This window comes from Alternaria conjuncta (genome assembly GCF_024043145.1).
Source record: "Alternaria conjuncta strain BMP 0040 chromosome Unknown scaffold_4, whole genome shotgun sequence".
Taxonomy (NCBI): domain Eukaryota; kingdom Fungi; phylum Ascomycota; class Dothideomycetes; order Pleosporales; family Pleosporaceae; genus Alternaria; species Alternaria conjuncta.
In genome coordinates, this window is record NW_026250093.1 from 2186619 (window position 1) to 2205748 (window position 19130).

General features: G+C 53.1%; 7 protein-coding genes across 7 annotated transcripts; 3 read left to right on the forward strand and 4 right to left on the reverse strand.

Annotated features, from left to right (window-relative positions):
* Positions 1-375: 375 nt before the first annotated feature.
* Positions 376-1011, reverse strand: J4E85_003600 (uncharacterized protein; the record flags this gene model as incomplete). The annotated part of the gene is made up of 2 exons (XM_051467867.1): positions 376-603; positions 658-1011. 2 exons carry the CDS (start codon positions 1009-1011, stop codon positions 376-378), a joined length of 582 nt encoding a protein of 193 aa, XP_051329026.1.
* Positions 1012-5306: 4295 nt separating this feature from the next.
* J4E85_003601 (uncharacterized protein) lies at positions 5307-7161 on the forward strand (the record flags this gene model as incomplete). The annotated part of the gene is made up of 3 exons (XM_051467868.1): positions 5307-5451; positions 5508-5756; positions 5813-7161. The coding sequence occupies 3 exons, from the start codon at positions 5307-5309 to the stop codon at positions 7159-7161; spliced, it is 1743 nt and encodes a 580-aa protein (XP_051329027.1).
* Positions 7162-8456: 1295 nt separating this feature from the next.
* J4E85_003602 (uncharacterized protein) lies at positions 8457-10118 on the reverse strand (the record flags this gene model as incomplete). Its single annotated transcript, XM_051467869.1, has 2 exons — positions 8457-9529; positions 9593-10118. 2 exons carry the CDS (start codon positions 10116-10118, stop codon positions 8457-8459), a joined length of 1599 nt encoding a protein of 532 aa, XP_051329028.1.
* Positions 10119-11426: 1308 nt separating this feature from the next.
* J4E85_003603 (uncharacterized protein) lies at positions 11427-12433 on the reverse strand (the record flags this gene model as incomplete). The annotated part of the gene is made up of 2 exons (XM_051467870.1): positions 11427-12298; positions 12358-12433. 2 exons carry the CDS (start codon positions 12431-12433, stop codon positions 11427-11429), a joined length of 948 nt encoding a protein of 315 aa, XP_051329029.1.
* An 847-nt stretch (positions 12434-13280) lies between these two features.
* On the reverse strand, positions 13281-14527 carry J4E85_003604 (uncharacterized protein; the record flags this gene model as incomplete). The annotated part of the gene is made up of 5 exons (XM_051467871.1): positions 13281-13824; positions 13879-14015; positions 14066-14302; positions 14356-14428; positions 14490-14527. The coding sequence occupies 5 exons, from the start codon at positions 14525-14527 to the stop codon at positions 13281-13283; spliced, it is 1029 nt and encodes a 342-aa protein (XP_051329030.1).
* An 834-nt stretch (positions 14528-15361) lies between these two features.
* On the forward strand, positions 15362-16458 carry J4E85_003605 (uncharacterized protein; the record flags this gene model as incomplete). Its single annotated transcript, XM_051467872.1, has 2 exons — positions 15362-15526; positions 15589-16458. 2 exons carry the CDS (start codon positions 15362-15364, stop codon positions 16456-16458), a joined length of 1035 nt encoding a protein of 344 aa, XP_051329031.1.
* A 233-nt stretch (positions 16459-16691) lies between these two features.
* Positions 16692-18663, forward strand: J4E85_003606 (uncharacterized protein; the record flags this gene model as incomplete). The annotated part of the gene is made up of 3 exons (XM_051467873.1): positions 16692-17131; positions 17180-18443; positions 18505-18663. 3 exons carry the CDS (start codon positions 16692-16694, stop codon positions 18661-18663), a joined length of 1863 nt encoding a protein of 620 aa, XP_051329032.1.
* Between the last annotated feature and the right edge of the window lie 467 nt (positions 18664-19130).

The window sequence follows — 19130 nt, forward strand, 5'->3', positions numbered from 1 at the left end:
TGGTCTGGCCGACTTTTTGTATATATACTTTTTTGATAGGCGCAGCCGTGCTGCGCTTTCTTGTAGATGTTGCTGAATGGGGAATACAATCAGAATTTCTAAACTAGACTATCTTCTTTCGAGTGCACTGTGACAGTCCTTCATTTTATCATGCGATGGATGGTATGTAGATCTTCACTCAGGGTGTCATGTCTCCTTGGTGCTCCCTCATGTCTTTATCATATCGTCACTTCGACCAACCGCTTTCGTAGAAGATACATTTGCAGGAATGTGTATTAGACTGCGAGAGTTTGGATGTTGTAGTCTGAGTTCGGCTACCTGTGATTATGTCTTTGTTGCGAAACCCTGAGAAACGAAACCGACGCTTCTTCTTCATTAGATAAGGTATATCTTTTGCACTTTGTGCATCTTTTCCGCAATAGCTTTCATAACAAGACGTTGCTGTAGTACACCCCGCAACCGCGCAATCATCTCCATCGTCAACACGCTAATCCAGAGTATGTTGACGTTCTGCTCAAGCGTGAACTTGTCATCGATTTTGAGGTCTTCTAGCAGCGTGACAGCATTACGAATCATGTCACCCACCGTGACACGTACGGTTTCCTGTTTGGGCTTCTTTGATGTCCTTTCAAGCGTGCCCAAGGTACGGACACTTACAGGTAGTAGGAAGGGGTTTATCTGCAATATCGCCAGGGAAGGAGACTGAAAGTTCTTGCAGGCGTTCGTATGGCGGTGCACAACCCCATCAAGATACTCGTGCATTTCTCCCATCGATAATATTTGCCTCCAGTACCATGTTTTTCGAACTCGCTCTATGCGGAAAGAGAGTCCTGCGTCTAACAGATTGATACCATGCGAGTCAGGAGGCTTGTAGATCTTCTTGACCAACTCGGTTAGCTCTTGATGAGCGGATCCAGTGATGTCGGCGGACTCAGTGATGTCGAAGCCGAGTGGTGCGTTCTCAAAGGCAAAAGCCATGACACGCTCCTGCTGTTCCCTGATGGCCGCCATTCCGACCGGCTCCTGGCTTTCGGCTACGTGTGCGTCTGACAACCAATCTGATTGTTGGCTAGCAGCGGTCGCTAGAGGAAAATGCTGCTTCCAGTGATCTTGAATGCTGGCGCCGCGTATTGACTTCGCGAATGCGCTTCCAGCACGTGTGCTAAAGAATAAAAGATCGATCAGCCAACCCTCCACAATCTCTACTTCAAGGCCAGCTAGCTGCCCAGATATTGCAGATATGTTTCCACGTTCACGAAAGCCCGGGATAAGCTTGTAGCCCGCAAGGGCTGCTTCTTTCGTTGAGAGATAATCACCCTTGGATGATTTTTCACGACGGAAGTGGTGGGTGAAGTCTTGCCTGATAGCCCATGGGTCACCAGTCGGAATGCCTCGTAGACCGCACGATATTTCACATGGGCTGTCAAGGCTATAAACTTTGTTGGCGTGCAACTTCAGTAGACAGGGTCGATTCCAGTTGACCAGAATATGCAACTCAGCGTCTTCGCGCGGCATGCGAATTCTTGTTCGACCAAGATTCTCGGGGTCCGCGAAACCCAGACCATATAATGGGTTACCGTTGATGTCGGTGAAATATATCTCGTCTTTTAAAACAGACAGTAAATGCACAGCGTCGACCACCATTATACCAGCCTCTTGTAATGGTCTTGCTGTACCCTGTGGTCTGCAAACGTCTTCTAGTGTCCATCTATATTGAGATCCGTGTTTTCTGGGCCAACGCCAATTCAGACCTGACGAAGATCTCCCCAGATCCGTATTTCTAAATTCGAGCGTTTCGGATGCTGAAGGCGTATGCTCATAGCTCGTCTCTATGTTGGAAAGAGAGTCCCAGTCAGGAACCCACGACGGCAGCAATGGAGTAGTTTTGGGAAGAAAGGCAAGATCCAATATGTATGACTGCAGTGGCCAGGATCCCCATTCTGTGAGCCAGTACATTGCCAAGCCTGTATAGAGCTGTTGAACGTTGATGCCATAATCGACCGGAAGATCGGATCGCTCGTCCCTACCAGTGAGGCCCAACAAGCCATATAATCTATCGCGTGCATCACCGCATCGACAATGCAGCGTGGCTCTGAGCAGCGATATGATGCTCATGTCGCTTCGTTCGATATTGAGGTACTCCACCCAATGCTGCTCCCAGCGCTTATCCTCGCGCTCACCCACGCGCTTCCACTCGCGCCCATATCCGTACTTTCCCTCGCCCCCACCCTCGTGCTTCCACTCACCCGTACCCTCGAGCGTCTTATCTCTGTACTTGTTTAGATATCTCAAAAAGAGGCCCCAGTCTATCGTGGCGTCACCAATCGTGAGGGTGGCTTTGTTGCTAAGCTGGACCTCTTGGATTACCCAGATGCGTGAGAAGTAGGGTATCTGCAAGATGTATCGTGGATCCACTGAGGTCATGTGGTTATCATCAGTAAAGTCTGGAATGGGGACATGTTTGGCACTCTCATCATCCGCGTATATAAGAACCCTCGACGCGGACTCGTAGATTTCCCTCATGAGTGACACTTGTTGCCCACGCTCTTCCAGATCAAATTGATTTATACAAATGGCGTCTACCCAGATAAGCCGGTCGACAGCAATCCGGTAACGTTGTAGTGCTGCCATGCAGTTCTTCGTCACGAGACAAGTGTCGTAATTTGGACCGACGAAGATAGTCTCGCACAGGGCTGAATTGCCATCGGAGTCTGCCCAGGTGTATGATAAAGCCTCGAAGATTGGTCGGCTCTGATCGCGAAGCCCATAGACTAGTAACGAGCAATGAATAGGGTCGCTCTTGGTTTTGCTGCCATGCAGGCAAAGAAGACGAATCGAATCAGTCGCAGGAAGGCGGGAATAAATCTTGTGTAGCACCGGCTCTGGGCGCACCTGTTGCTGCAAGCTCTCCCGGTTGCGCGACAACGAGGGTTCAGGTTCCTGGCTCGCATGGCTGGCAGTCCATTCATCAATGTTGGCACATATGAATGCTCGCAGCTTTTGCTCTTCATTATAGTCATGGCCAGACGCTGCAGCGTAGCCCTGGTCTTCGTCGCGAATGAGATTGGAAAAGACTCGTGGGGGCCATGTGCACACCAGTTGTGATCGTGAAGTATGTAGCGGAGGCGCGGGCGGTGAAATCGGGTGGATAGGCGTTAGCTCGGGCGCCCTGCGCTGGCAAGTGCGGCACCCAGGGCGTCCGTCTTCCCACTCCAGATGCAGGTCTGCGCAGCTCGCATCGTGCCATGCCATGAAGCTAAATTGGTTCACTTCTGCGAAGTGGATAGAGGATGTGTAGGATGTAGTGGCGATAAGGCAGTTGCGCAAGGCTGGAGGAAGCAATGCAGGCTACCCCGCCGAGCTCGTGCCTATTGGTCAGCTTTGCTGCATCAATATCTCGTTCTGGAGACAAGACAGGGGCCTAAGTCGACGTTGAAGATTGGCAAATGAGCATCCAATACTCCTACAAGATCAGTCTTCGATACCCGCAATGTTGCAGATGTGCTGCAGTCGCTCGCGGAGCCCCAGATACTTATTAGGAAACACAGTACTACACCATGGCACCACAAGAGCCGCCAGAAGCGTTCAGAGCCAAATCCAACGGTGTTGACCATCTTGAGAGACCCAACTCAAGTTTCCCAAAAGATGCCACAAAACGGTGGAGGACCTTCAAGACCCAGGACCTTGTCCTGTCCTGAGGCCTGTCCCGAGGCCTACGCGAGCCAGCTGGCACATGACAGCTGAGCATCGTGACGAACTGAGGCATTGCACCCCGGCGTCTGACAGGCTTCTCGTGTAACAATGAAGTCCTGCACAAGGAGAGCTGCGGCTGAGGCCACCACTGTCGCACAAAGTTTGCATAGTCGGTACGAGTTGTGGGGTGGTGACATCTCAGCGGGAACGCGAGAAAAGTTGGTAGCGAAGCAGCAGCAGTGCGTTGGGCGACAATGTGGAGAAGAACATGCGGACGATGAATGTCGGGGTACGCGATGTCGCTTTGTCATGTACCTCAGAGCTCAGATGCCGCGCCTGAAGATTTTCTCTTCGGCGATTCGTGCTATGTCGGGGCTGAATTCTTTTCCGCGTCAAGCTTCGTCGGGGTAGGCGCTAGCGCAGGGCATGGCCAATCAGGGTTGTGGGCCGTCGGATCGAAACCATGGGGAGACCTCCGCGTGATTGACAGCGAGCGACCCACGTGAACGAACCACCTCGGTAGCGACAGCCTTCTCGCCATCATCGCTACCACATTTTCCTCCCGCAGCGAAGGGACTGGATTTGGATCTCTCGCAGTCGCTGGGTCAGACATCCTGACCGTGCATCGTGACCACATGCACTAATCAAGGGCGGCCCCGGTTGGACGTTTCCAGCGTCGGGACAGGAGCGGAGGCTGGGGTTGGTGGTGTTGGGCTAATGAGAGTGACTCGTGCCACACTGCGCGCTTAATTAGGAGCTCCGAAGGCCAGCGAAGTCGCGTATTGGCCGTTAGGCGTCCATGGCGGACAAGCGTCAGCAGTTCACATTCATCATGACCGCCGTTGCATTAGCGTTCAGCCACATGGTGTTGTCTGGGGAAAGAGGCCTGCAGTGGTGAAAAGCATAGCACAGGCCACGCCATTGGCGCATCGTCAGCGCATCATCGTGATGTTAGAAAGCAGGCGTCGAAGGCGGAGGGAGCCGAGTGTAGGGCGCCGCGCACCTGGTATCGGGGGTTAGCGCCGTTACCAGTCTGCTCCAGACACACGTTAGCCGACTCCATGGGCCACGAGAGACTCCATGGGCCACGATGGTGGAGTCTAGTGAAGTGGGAACCCTTGGTCGGGGAGCACCTCACGTGCGGCTCTGAAAACCTAGAAGCGTTCTAGACAGGCAAAACCACCGTCTGTGCTCTGGCTGCCAAGGTCAAATCACAGCCGGTGCAAATGCCGGTCCGACACTTGTCAAATTACCAGGTTAGTCGGGCCAGTCGGGCCTGGAGAAGAAGCTGGAGCAGGCAAAACGCGGGCGACCATTCCCCAGAGAGCTGGTGGCGCGCACCCTTCACTGGGTTCCAGGCTAATGCACCCAATAGCAGGGAAGCACGGGCCCCTACTAGTCGCGCCGCAATGTTACCTAGCCATTTCTGCGGTACACTTGTTCCGCACTGCACTAGATCTCAAATCTCCAGCTCTGTTTATTAACCCTCAACTCACCCGCATCTCGGATTCTGATTCCTCGTCCAAGGCCGCGTGCGAGTTCTACCCTGCACAGCTTCAAGCAACGCGCTTCGTCAACTCCCTCAGCGTACAACCCCCACGCACTTGCCCATCATGAGCCACAACAACGACCTGGCCGACGAGGCCGCCAACCCCAAGGGCATCCAAGCTACCACCGATGTCAACATGACTGAGTGCCCTGTCACTTGGAAGGCCTACCTCCTCTGCGCCTTTGCCTCCTTTGGTGGTATCTTCTTCGGTAAGACAACAACATTGTACAATCTCCACAGTAACAGTGGCTGACTGCATACCCAGGTTACGATTCCGGATACATCAACGGTGTGCTCAACTCGCCTCTCTTCATCCAGGAGGTCGAGGGCAACATCTGCCCCCAGGGTCTCGACACTCCCGATGGCCTCTGCAAGATCAGCTCTGGCAACACCTCGCTCATCGTCTCCATTCTCTCCGCTGGTACTTTCTTCGGTGCTCTCGTCGCTGGTGACCTTTCCGATATGATTGGCCGCAAGTGGACCATTGTCCTGGGATGTCTCATCTACATCATCGGTACGAACTCCCCCGCTTGCACTACTTTATGAAACAAGCCACTAACCCCCACTTAGGAGTTGTTTTGCAAATGGCTGCCACTGGCCGTGACCTCCTTGTCGCTGGTCGTGCCATCGCCGGTATTGGTGTCGGTTTCGAGTCTGCCATTGTCATTCTCTACATGTCCGAGATTTGCCCCAAGAAGGTCCGTGGTGCGCTCGTCTCCGGTTACCAGTTCTGCATTACTATTGGTCTCCTGCTTGCCGCCTGTGTCAACTACGGCGTCCAGGGTCGTGGTGACACTGGCGAGTACCGCATCCCCATCGGTATCCAGTTTGCCTGGGGTCTTATCCTCGGTGGTGGTATCGCTTGCCTTCCCGACTCTCCTCGTTACTTCGTCAAGCGCGGCAAGCCCGATGAGGCCAAGAAGGCTCTGATGAAGATCCGTGGTGTCCACCCTACCGACCCCCAGGCTGCTGAGCTCAGGTCCATGGTTGAATTCGAGCTTGCTGAGATCATTGCCAACGAGGAGTACGAGCGCGAGCTTATCCCCGCCGGTGGCTGGATCTCTGGCTGGGCCAACTGCTTCAAGGGTTCTCTCTTCCAGTCCAACTCCAACCTTCGCAAGACTATCCTCGGTACCTCGCTCCAGATGATGCAACAGTGGACTGGTGTCAACTTCATCTTCTACTACTCCACTCCCTTCTTGGAGTCGACTGGCGCCATCAGCAACACTTTCTTGATCTCGCTCGTCTTCACCCTCGTCAACGTCTGCTCCACCCCTCTTTCCTTCTACGGAATGGAGAAGTTCGGTCGCCGCACACTCCTCCTCTTCGGTGCTCTCGGTATGTTGATCTGCCAGTTCTTGGTTGCCATCATCGGTGTCACTCAGGGATTCAACAACTCCACTACCCTCGCCGATGGCACCACCCGCGCCAACAACATCTCGGCCGTCAACGCCCAGATCGCGTTCATCGCCATCTTCATCTTCTTCTTCGCCACCACCTGGGGTCCTGGTGCCTGGGTCCTCATCGGTGAGGTCTTCCCTCTGCCCATCCGCTCGCGTGGTGTTGCCCTCTCCACCGCCTCCAACTGGCTCTGGAACACCATCATCGCCGTCATCACCCCCTACATGGTCGGTACCGACCAGGGTAACCTCAAGTCCTCCGTCTTCTTCATCTGGGGAGGTCTCTGCACCATCGCCTTCATCTACACCTACTTCTTGGTTCCCGAGACCAAGGGTCTGTCTCTCGAGCAGGTCGACCAGATGATGGCCGAGACCACTCCCAGGACCTCTGCCAAGTGGCGCCCAACCCACACCTTCGTCGAGAGCTCCCTCCAGAAGGGTGGCTCTACCATGATCGAGCGCAACGGTTCCATTGTCGTTGACACTGAGAAGAACCACCGCACTGCTTCCGTCCACTAGATGGTTAATGGTGTAGTGTTTTATTCACGTCTTGATGACACGAATGAGTCACTTTGAATGATGTAATGTTTGGTTTTAGCTATGCAGTACAGTATAGCATATTACTAAAGACACGGAATGGATAGATGCCTGGGCTGGAGAATGATACCTCTGTAGTTTATACTATAGCATAAACTACTTCTTAATCTTGAACTACCGATGCTCTTCATATATGTGATGTCTTCCTTATTTCTCAACTTTGGAACGTTCTTCTCACATGTGATGTCTTCTCCAATGTTCAGTCTTGTCATGCTCTTCCCATGTCGTATGTCTTCGACCCATCTTTTCATACGTCATCCTGCATCAATACTTTATCCACCCCTAATCACACATACCCACCCCCTCCCTCTGCCTCCTCAGCCCCTCCCTCAACTTCCCATTCCTCTCCCTCTCCCCCTTCCCCACCCCCTTCCTCCCTCTCTTCTCCCTCCCCTTCTCCCTCCCCTTCTCCACCCCCCTCATTCTCCCCTCCACCCTCTTCACCTCAAGCTCATCCGCCCAAGGCCCTGCTTTCACCTCCGCAACACTCTTCCCGACCCACCACTGCGGATCATGTATTCCCAGCCAACCCCCTTGCTTCACCCAATCCGGTCGCGGGACGCCCAATTCATAGATCTCGAAGAGGGGTGATGAAGCTATGAGTGTGGCGTGGGTGCGGAGAAGGTTCAAGGCGAGGAGGTGGGTGGGCTTGCTGGTGGTGGTTGGGATGGTGAAGCGCGTTGTTTGCGCTGGGGTGGTGGTGGAGAGGGTATAGGTGATACCGGATTGTATGCGGTGGAGGAGGGGGTCTGTCTCTGAGATGGCGGTTGTCTCGTCCAGCAAGGCGGATACGGAGGGTGTTGGGGAGGTAGAGGGGTGGCGAATAGATGGGCGGGGAGTCCTTCGCGTTGGTGACGACGGTCGTGGCGTGGTGGCGGGGGTTGATGTCGTCGCCTCGCTGCGCGATCGCTTGATTGGTGGTGATGAGGCCAGCTCATCGTCCGCTCTACGCTTCGAGGATTTAGACGTCATGGTGGCAGTAGACGTGATAGTAGTAGGTAAGTGGCTTGGAGAAGCAGCAAGGTGTTGGTCAGATTCGAAGATGTCATTTGGATATCTAGAAAATAGGACTAAGCTCTAGTCGAAGTGAAGGAGAGTTTTTACAGACACCATAGCTCATGCGCCAAACGTAACAGCCTCTTTCACCGCAGTATATCAGATCCCATTCGCCTTGACTGTACGCGTACATAGAGCCCCACACATGACTGAACCGTCATTCACTGAGTTGGACAACCTCCAGAGCCACGAAGAGACATCTTCCCCAGCATCTTTGCAGTGTCTGGATCATCATGGATGCTCTCCTCACCGAGATCGTTCGGGCCAAGAGCTATCCACATCATCAGTAGCTCAATGCCCGGTATAGTTGGCTGGTTCACTTCCTTGCGATGCCTCTCGACAACCTTCATCAGTACTTCAGGCTTCACGGCCCCGAGCTGGGTCGTACGTGGTCCTGGAAGTGAACGATTGGGGTGAGCTTTGGTGGTCAAGTATATTCCAGTTACACCTGTGATCTTGTCCGCGTAAGGTATATCACCCTTGAAGCCGAGCTCGCGCATGACCCAATGTTCTGACTGGACTTCAGGACCCTTCCAGGCTTGGAATGCTGGCATCATGTGGGGCGTCTTGGGAAGGGCAGTGTGGAGAGCGTCTAGCCTAGACTTGCGTTGAGCCTTTGTAAGCTCTTTCCATGATCTCGCAGTGTTGTAGCCGTTCTGAGTTGGGGGGAGAGTTGCCATCTTGTAGGACTTAGCAAATGCCTTTGCCGCTCTGACGGGATGATCCAGACCCAGTTCGGCGACACCCAAGAAGCGGTAGAAGCGAGCGATAGCCGACACGGGAACTGCCTCAAACCCCAAGAGCTCGTTGTACAATCTGGCGTCCTCAGCATAGCCCACCTTCTTCGGTACATGCTCGTACTTCCGGCCGATTTCATCAATGGCCATGTCTGAGAAGAAGAACATCGCTAGTTCAAGGCAGACCATGCATTCGAGTGCACGAAGTTGAGCTAGGAAATCGGGTTCCAGACGTGTACTCATCATATTGTTGTGCTCCAGTGTAATGTCGATGAACTTGAGTGTGTCGTCCCACTTCGCGAATGCCATGTCTCCATTGCCTATGTTGAATGCCATGTCGCCCATGCATTTGATGGAGAGAGCGATATCGTAGACTTCAGCGACAGCAGCTCGTAGCCATGCAACTCCCTGAGTCATTGCCTGCTTGACGCGTTCAACAAGGACAGCATCAAACGAGGTGGTGAAGGCGACCTGCTGTCGGCAAGCTACACCGCTGACTGTGATAGCGATCAGTTAGATTAGCCAACGTTTCATACGCAACTCGCCATGGCAGAACTCACCTTTCTCCATAGGTAAGACCAGCTTCTCTTGATCCTCCCTGCTCAGAGTGTTGATGATACCGGGCGGCTTGTGTAGTGCGAACTTGAACTCATAAGCCATGAAGTTGGCGAAGTCCAGGATTCGTAGAACGCGAGCAAACTTGGCCATGTCTTGCAAGAGCAACAATCCCACTGTCGTCTTTCCACCATACCTCGACTTCTGGTGGAAGCTGGGATTGACACTGACTTCAGCAACATGCTTGTCGAACTCATCCATCTTCAACTTGAAGTAAGGTGTTTCGTGATTGATCAGAGCGGTTTCAATCATCGTACCATAGCCATTGTGAAGTTTGATCCATTTGTTGCCCTCATAGAAGATGTTGGTAGCTTCCTGATTGATAGCCTTGTTAGTGCGAAGAACAGCGACCTGGAAGTCATAGTCTTCGACGAGATAGCGGTTGGGCGGCCCACGAACGCGATCAGAAAGTAGCAGGTAGCGGAGGATGTCGCGAAGGATGTGCTGCGGCAGCACTTCCAGACGAGACATGATGGCATACGCTTTCAGGTCGCGGTGGCAGCTGGTCGCTAGGGGTGAGCGTGCAGTCGCGACTGCCGGCTACCGCAGAGCTGTAAGTAAACGGTACCCTTTGAACAGAGCAATACCTGAGACGGGATCACACGGATTGGTGAGTCGCGTCGAGGTGAACGATGAGAGTGAAAGGCATTAACTCGACGGCCTCGATGAGCGTGATGAACGAGTTTTCCGTTGACGACGTCATCTTTCTACAAGCTTCCAGGCAGCAATGTCAAGTGGAAGGTGCTGATGACTTCCTGTGTTGTGCAGCGAAAGTGAGTGAGTAGAGACGGGCAACTGCGAACAACAGCCCTGCGGGGGTCTTACCGAGGCTTGTATCGATGTAGCTTAGCGTCTCCGCTTAGCTCAGGTCCCTGCGCATGCTCCCCGGGGCCGGCTCTTCTGCCTTCATACCCATCCTCCACGCAGTCCATCTCATCATGTCTAGCCGTCTCTTATCATTACCGCGCGAACTTCGCGACATAATCCTCGAATTTGTCATCAGTGCGCACGTCGAGCCTCCAAGACACCCTGCATCAGATGACACCCCTCGCAAGGCCTCAGTAGGCACGAATTGCCTGCGAATACCCGTCTTGCCACCTGCCGAGCAATATGCTACTTACGGACTGCTCCTCACGAGCAGACAACTGCACCACGAGACCACAACCCGTCTCCGCCGCCCGACGGCGTACTTTCTCGACGTCATGATGGTCAACGACAAAGAGCTCTGGCCCACATGGACCTGCTGTCCAGCTCGAAGCAAGGAGTCGATCGCTTTCATTGGCATAAACGTGCGCGAAACCAGAGATAGGCCGGCTCTCTATTTGAAGCGGCTTCACGACATTCTTCTCGATAAAGCTAGTTTTACCGGTCTCGTCGAATACATAGCGGATGTCTGTTGCCCTGGTCACCAAATTAGGAAACTTGGGTTGAACCTCCTTGTACCCACTTCACCTGAGCGAGCCCCGCATGTCAGTACTGTGCAGTTGGACTGGTTTGGGTGGCAAGGAAGATTCATACAGCGGGACATGCGTCCTGTGATGAGCAAAGAAGATATCATGAACAACGAGAGCCTAGCCCTGAGACTACTAGCCTATCGAATGGCCTTTTTCTTACTATCAATAGAGATAACCGTATCGGAACTGAACCGCGTGGGCTTCAAACCGTGGGCTGGAGGCTTTGACAAGAAGGTCATTATTGTCGATGGGGACAAGAGGGCTGAGCTAGAAAGGCGCTGGGAAGGGATCCATGATCCGCACGTCCAGAGCGCTACTGACGCACTTAATCACGACAATATTTCAGGAGCAATTTCTCCGTCCACTCCCACAAACCTCCCGCCAGAGCTTGGTCTTTAGCCTCCACCGTCAGTTTCTCCGTCGAGTCTACGCCCCCAGGCGTGTAGTATCCTCCATTCCGCAATGCTTCTTTTTCCGCTCCGGCCGCACACCAAAGCTGATTCAAAACGCCCTCATGCGGCTCAAGCCACTTCTCGCCCGACATCCGCGACGTTACATTGACGAACGTCTTACTCCAGCCGGCCATCTCGGCATTCATGGGCGTCTTGACGAGTCCAGGGTGGATGGCTACAGACGTCAGCTCAGGATGCCGACGCGCGAGCTCCGCTGCGAAGAGGATGTTTGCGAGTTTGGACTGGCCATAACGAATCCATGCGCCTAACATCATCCGAGACATTGCGCTTCCAGCTTCCAGCTCATCGAAGGCAATACCGCCTCTAATGGCTCGATGGAATTCGTAACCGGCGGAGGTGTTACTGATGACACGGACGTCTGCACCGGGGTCTTTGGCTGTTTTGAGTAGGATGGGCATCAACTCTCTGGTGAGCATCACATGGCCGAGATAGTTCGTCGCAAATTGGATCTCGTAGCCATCAGTACTCAGGACTGCTGGTTTGGCAATGATGCCGGCGTTGTTCATCAGTGTGTCGAGGCGGTCATGTTTGAAGTCTCGAGCGATGGCCTCTTTAACTGCGCAAAGGGACGAAAGATCCATCTTGATGAAGCTCAAAGATGTCCTGGGGTGCTTGGATTTGATGTCGGCGATCAGTGCATTCGCTGCAGTGACATTGCGGCCTGTGAAGTAGATGTGTAATGGACTGTGCGCCGCCAGTGCTCGCACACTTTCCTCTCCCAATCCTGCAGTGCCTAATATGACTGTCAGAAGAATGTCAACGACGGGAAACAAGTTTAATCACCTCCAGTCACCAAGATCACTGTTCCGGAAAGGTCTCGAATGTCTTTTGCAGGGTCGAAGTCTTTGAAGCCTTGCATGTTGAAGCTTTGGTCGCGAGGTGCGTTGATATGGACATCTCAGTTTCTGCAGATGCACAGTGCCTCTTATATACATGGCGCACTATTGCCATCTTCCAATTCGGACGAAAAGTCAGGCTTCTTGTGGCGCTTCTTCAAGGTGGTGGTGGTGCTGCGACAACTATCTCCGCCGGGGAGATGTGTGGCCGCAACGTGCAAAACGCCGGGATGATCGACGAGAGTGCAAAAACGCTATACCACATTCGGCCATGAGACAGAACTATGGCTGCAGGCACAAATTTCGAAGACTGCACAAAGTCACCTACCATAATTCACGTTACGTGAGCTGGACGTCCAGATCAAAAGTAAGGTGGTAGATGCATTACATGAGCTGTCATAGTGTCACCCAGTCGCGCTTGCTCCTAGTCCGCCGACGCTAGCACGTCCCATGTGCAGCTTCGCGTGCCGTCCCGTCGCATTCGTCGCGTTCCTTTCCAAGCCGTTTACGTCTCGCACCACCTACCCCGAGTTCGCCAGACACTCTAGCGCGTGCGATAGGTCGACCATCACGCGTGGGCCAGTACACGCTATCGCGATGAGCGGTACCCAACCCGTTGACCGTAGCATCGGCCTCACGGAGACCGCACCGCGTCGCACTCTAATACGCAATATTTTCCGGACGGTGTTCAATCTTGCCGCTCGTGGGATGGTATACTTGCTTCGTGAGGGACATCGCGTCGATTCGTTTGTCTAAGACTGCCTAAAGCTGAGCTTTGGTGGGATATTCACGTTGGTCCAAGTCCTGTTTCCGTTACCTGGTGCGGATACGATCAAAAACTGAGAAATGCGCGGTCGCTTTACTACTTGTTTAGACCTTGTTGTCTGGGCTTTGGTCATGCGTTCCCTCATCCCATGCGAATTCCTTCGTCATAGTAATCCCTCTTTCTCTCCTCATACTCTGCGAGAGCTCGCTCGTAGTCACACTGCCTTCTTTGCACAAGGCGGTACCCGGGCACTCCCCATGCACAGTCGTTGTCGTGAGACACATTTCGTCTTCATCCAATCGCGATTTGCCCCACTGGCTCCGAGTGTCATTGTTAATGGTGTCTCCCAACGTATCCTTGAGGTTGATCTTGCGCGTGCGCTTCTTGGATATCGTTTCGAGAGGGTTTAGCGAGGGGCCGGATGATTCGGAGTGCTGCGATGATTTGAAGGAGGATGGCAGGCGCGTCGAGAGTGCGTTGATCACTTTCATCATGAGCGGTCGCAGGGTGGGTAGGCATCCGGAAATGATGCCGATGGAGGGTTCTACGGAGGACCAGATGAAGACGTCGCTCTTCGCCCAGCTGATGTCTTTCGACTGGACGAGGTGGGTGATGGTGATGATTCGGTAGAGCGAAGCAAAACAGACGCTGTGCTTGTTAGCGAGACACCGTCCAAGGGACTGACGTTGAGCTGCGACGTACAAGCTACCGAGTAGGAACGTGAGACAGACTGCCACCTTCTGGGTACGTCCCATGTGGAGCTTAAGTACGCTCGCTATGGGTATCGTGAGGATGCACACATCGCCGAAAAGGTTGATGATGCCGACACCGAGATAGAACTACATCTTGGTCAGTCGCTGTTTGCAGCTCGGTCTTGGAGTATTCTCACCTTTGCCTCGTCTACCTGGACCACGCCTTTATCTCCGTACCACTGGTTCCAGTAATAGTGCAGTGGTCGTGTATAGAGCGGTAGAACGATGTGGTTGGTGATAAGATAACCTGTAGTGAGAGCGATGCAGAAATAGCCAAAGTACGAGAGGCCAAATATGCGGCGGTATAGCGCCAGAATCGAGAACTTGATGATGCACACACTCCATGCGTAGATGAAGACATATGCGAAGGTGATCTTACTGTGGTCAGCACTGCGATACTTGTGGGGTTCTGGAAGTCGCAACGCACTATCGTAATCTGTCGCATCTCATACGGTCCCAAGGACCATATGTGCTTTCCAAGGCCGTAGAAACCGCCTAGTCTGGACGTTAGCATCCGTGATTAGTCTTGCGGGATCGACTGCTTTACCTGCAATGCAGCACGCTAGGTTGCCCGCATTCAGCGCAAGACCGAGAAACATGAGATAATCATCTAGACCCAGTGGCTCACGCTTTACGTGCAAGCGAGTGTAGAGGCGTAAGCCCACGAAAACGAGAGAAAGGACGAAAAGTACAACGCCGATAGCATTGTTAGAAGCAGTGCGGGATTCGTTCAAGTCGAGACCCGGAGGGGGGTTTGCAAAGTAATCGAACGCCATGTCAAAAGCCGGTTGTCGTCGGAATCACGCAGTTTGGTTTGCAAAGTGTCAGAGAATGGTACAACATCATTTGATGCAGAGGGTCAAGTTGTATTATCGCCGTGCAGGCTTTTGGGTTTTGCACCCCCATTCACTCGGCGGTTTTCTGTGTCACGACATGCATTTATTGCAGTGAACCCATAAGGCCGTGCAATCACATGTCCAGTCGGATGAGTTTCCCGCGTAATCGCACCGATTGTGCAACGAGTGAATGCCAGTGTTTTCGGGGAGAGTGCCGGTTTCGGTGCGAAATGGAATCGACGCTAGCCATACTTGTATAGGCTCACCTGGCTGCGAGAACGCGTGGTGTGACGAGCCGGGTACCTGATGCGCACTAGCCCGATGACAAACGATCTTCGTGTGCAGTTGCATTGTTTGGCAATCCGGGAAGGGCTGGCAGTTGGGCAATCGGACCTTTCCACGACGCGGGAGATAACGACGTGCCGCAGCGGCCGCCGTTGTACGGTGACCGACCGGAAGCGGCGATCTTGGCAGGTAGCAAGCAACCTTAACAAAGAAATCTGGGTCCACGACAGCTCTCTTCTCCGCAGTTTCACCAGCCTGACAGTCTTGACTCAATTCATCGAGTAGGAACCCCGATTATCGCGCTGCAACAAGATGGCACCCAAGGAAACCAAGTTCAAGGTGGCTGCCGCCCACGCTGCGCCCGTCTTCATGGACAAAGCGGCCACCATCAAGAAGACTATCCGCCTCATCGAACAAGCTGCCAAAGATGATGTCAAGCTCTTGGTGTTCCCCGAGACCTTCATTCCTGGCTATCCTGTATGTGCATCGGCTGTTATCTCAAACTTTGTATGCTGGGGCTCAGGCTAATATTACCACAGTACTGGATCGAATGTTACCCACCCCTAAAGCAGGTCGCTGCTTTGGCCAAATACGCCGAAGAGAGCGTTGTGGTGGAGCCGAATGGGGAGGATGTGAGTGCTATCCAGGATGCCTGTCGCAGGACCGGTGTAGCCATCAATCTGGGCGTATGCGAACGTGTCGCCAACGGCTATACGCTGTTTAATTCGCAAGTTATTATCGATAGCGACGGCACTATACTCGGTGTTCATCGGAAGCTTCAGCCAACCTATGTCGAGCGCATGGTGTGGGCTCAGGGCAACGGAAGTACATTGCGCAACTGGCCATTATCGCTCGGGTACAACCTCGGAGGTCTCGCGTGTTGGGAGCATACCATGAACGGCGCGCGCCAGGCCCTCATCACACAGAACCAGCACATTCATGCGGGAGCTTGGCCGGCATTGTCCACCATGGCCGGCTTCGAAGCCGTTGCTGATGCGCAGATCGAGGCGTTGATGAAGGCCCATGCCCTCACTGCCCAAGTCTTCGTCATCACCGCTTCCAACTACGTCGACCAACAGTGCCTCGACTGGATGGAAGAGAACCTCGGAAAGCAGGACCTCGTCAAGGCTGGCGGCGGCTGGTCTTCTGTCCTTCATCCGTTCTGCTCGTACATCGCTGGTCCGCACACGGGTGGGGAGGAGAAGTTGGTACAAGGCGAAATTGACTTCTCGCACATGGGATCGGTAAAGGTATGGATCGATGCGGCGGGCCACTACCAGCGTCCAGAGATTCTGCAGTTCGCATTCGATGCGCGCCCACACTGGGCTGATGAAAAGACCGATCGTTTCAGGGTGCGTACAGATGAGAAGAAGTCGGACACTGAGAGTGGTTATTCGTCTCAAGAGTGAGGTCAAACTAGAGGATGTGGTCTTGGCAACTGTGCCGCATCGGCAGGCAGTCGCGATATGAAGTGGCGTGGTATGTGTGACATGTTACTGGCTGGACCTCGTGGAGGCTTAGCGACTCCGCCATCTTGTGCAGCCTCATTCAGGCGGGGTCAGATGGAATCTCCCACGAAGTTTCAACACTTTCATTATACCATTATCGTGTCATTGCCCAAACGTATTGTTATTCTTTTGCCATGCCGGTCACATTCGGTGCCGTAGGCGACATCATCTCCGTCGTTTTGCTTGTGAAAGACCTAGTCGCAGCGCTTGACGAGGCTCGCGGCTCCAGAGCAGAGTATCAGGCCGCCGTACGCGAGCTTTGGACTCTCGACCGTACGCTCCTCGAAATCGATCTGCTTACTAGACAGCATGGGGATGGAGCTACGCCTGAGTTACGGAGCCTCTGCGAAACAGCAAAGCAAGCCGTAGCTAGATGCAATGACCGCGTTAGCGCCTACAAGAAGCGCATCCAGGGATACCAGCGCGCTTTTGAAGTCGGCAAAGTGAACAGGGTCAGAGAGATTGGAAGAGCGATTGGTTGGAGGACTGGAGAGAAAGAAGCGCTGGAGCAGTTTCGCGCAGAAATCGCAGGGACGACATCAAGCCTGCAGATGTTGTTGATCACGGCCAATGTGTAAATATCATATTTATCCTGATCAGAGCTGATGCTGATGTTGCATAGCACGTTACTTGGGGTGAGTCGAAAAGAGATGAATGACAAACTCGACGAAGCAAAGCGCAGGAACGACACGGCGACGCTCTTGCATGATGCATCACTCATAGACATCAAAGACGGCATTGAGAATGCTAACCGCAACATCGAAGCTGCCAAATCGATATTGGGGAACGTATCCGAAGCACTCAAGCTAGATTGGCTCCGAAAGCTTGGTTCTGAGCTTAAAGGCATGATGCGAGGCGCGACGACGATCAACTTCGCGACTTACCGTGCTGTCATGCGTCTGCAGAACTCACTCCCCAGCCACCTAGAGCGGAGCATGTTCGAAGAGCCAATAATACTGGACGATCCCATGGGTCGTATCGCACCTGTTCATCTGCAATTCATCACCTCTTGGGATGCCTTCCACTCTGTGCTTGAGCTGCGATTCCAGGACATGCCAGGCCATATGAAAATTGGACGAAGGCAATACGCCTTACAAGCCAACGGTACGGGAAGAGAGATCGAGTTATCGCGTCCATGGCACGCTGCCTTTATACCTGGTCAGCGAATTGACATGAGCTTCGTCTTCAATCAAAATGATGCCAGCGAGAGCAGTAGCACTACCTGTCCAGGATGCTTGACTAAATCTACGTATTCCAGCGATGCTGAGATAGAATGCACGAATTGTCAAATCCGATTCCGGAGGATCACTGTGATTCAGGAAGACGAATCTCCGTTACAAGAGGATCAGCATACACGAGAGTCCAAACTGCGAGCAGAAGCTACAGACGCTGGCAGTAGAAAAAGAAGTTTCTACGAGCTTGCTGAGCCCGAGGAAGAGGACCTAAGAAGCTTCAAACGAGTGCGACTCATCTCAAAAAGAAAGCGTGCTGGTAGACTTGGGATCTTTTCGCCTGGAACGGCTAAGGGAGAAGCACGAACACTACAGGAGAAGTACGAGTTAGATCATTCTGCGGAACTCTTTGGATCACTGGATGGACGTTTCACGCACCTTCGAGCGCAAGTCGATCGATTCCACGCCCAGGTCAACAAGAAAACAGTCGAGCAAGAACTGAAAGGCGGCGAGGAATTCAGTCTCGAACGTCATGGAAAACTCATGGCTTCTCTCAATTCACGTAGAGATAGGAAGGAGAGGGTTAGAAGGAAGAGTCAATCAGACATTGGCCCAACAAAATTTGCCCAAGAGGGCGGGGCGGACAAAGGGAGCCTTCGATGGGTTACCGCCACCAGACCCAGCGATTTCAAATCAAAGGCTAACATGCGAGCCGTAAGCCAAGCTGCGATGAACAGCTATCTAAAGGCAACAAAATAATTGGCTAGAAACATAGCCAGGGCCACTGGCGAAGCCACGGATGATTCGCAAGAAATGGCCCCAAAACGATCAGATCATCCACCCTGGGAGCCACAACCAGAATCAGTCAAGGGCGCGCTACGATCTGACTAAGAGTATGGTTCGCATCTCCAAAGATGAAGACGAAGGCTTGTAGAATTACCAAGGCTCACTCCTGACTATAACATGTCTACCATAGAAGGATCAAACATCAGATCGCCGGCTGAAAGACGCTACCAATAGCACTCATTCCTACATACACCACTTCTTCACCTGCACAGCCTTACATCCATCCTTCCCAAGATACCAATCATCACAAAGCGTATTGCACTCCACTCCCGGCTTCACAAACACTCTACCCTCCTGGCTCGGGTCGCCATTTGGAGTACCGTACCATGGTAGTCGCCATTGCACTTCGAAGTCGTCGGCTTTATAGCCTGTCGCGCCTGTTGGATGTGTAAGCGCACATGTCGATGAACCGATGGCGGTTTGAAGGAGGGAAGTGAGGGGAGACGTACGATACCCATGGCGACAGGCGCAATAATTTGGACCAGGCGTATGGGGGTTGTCGTGGCCCCATACATAGGTGCAGGAGGTGGTGATGTCGCACTTGTTCTGGTCGGG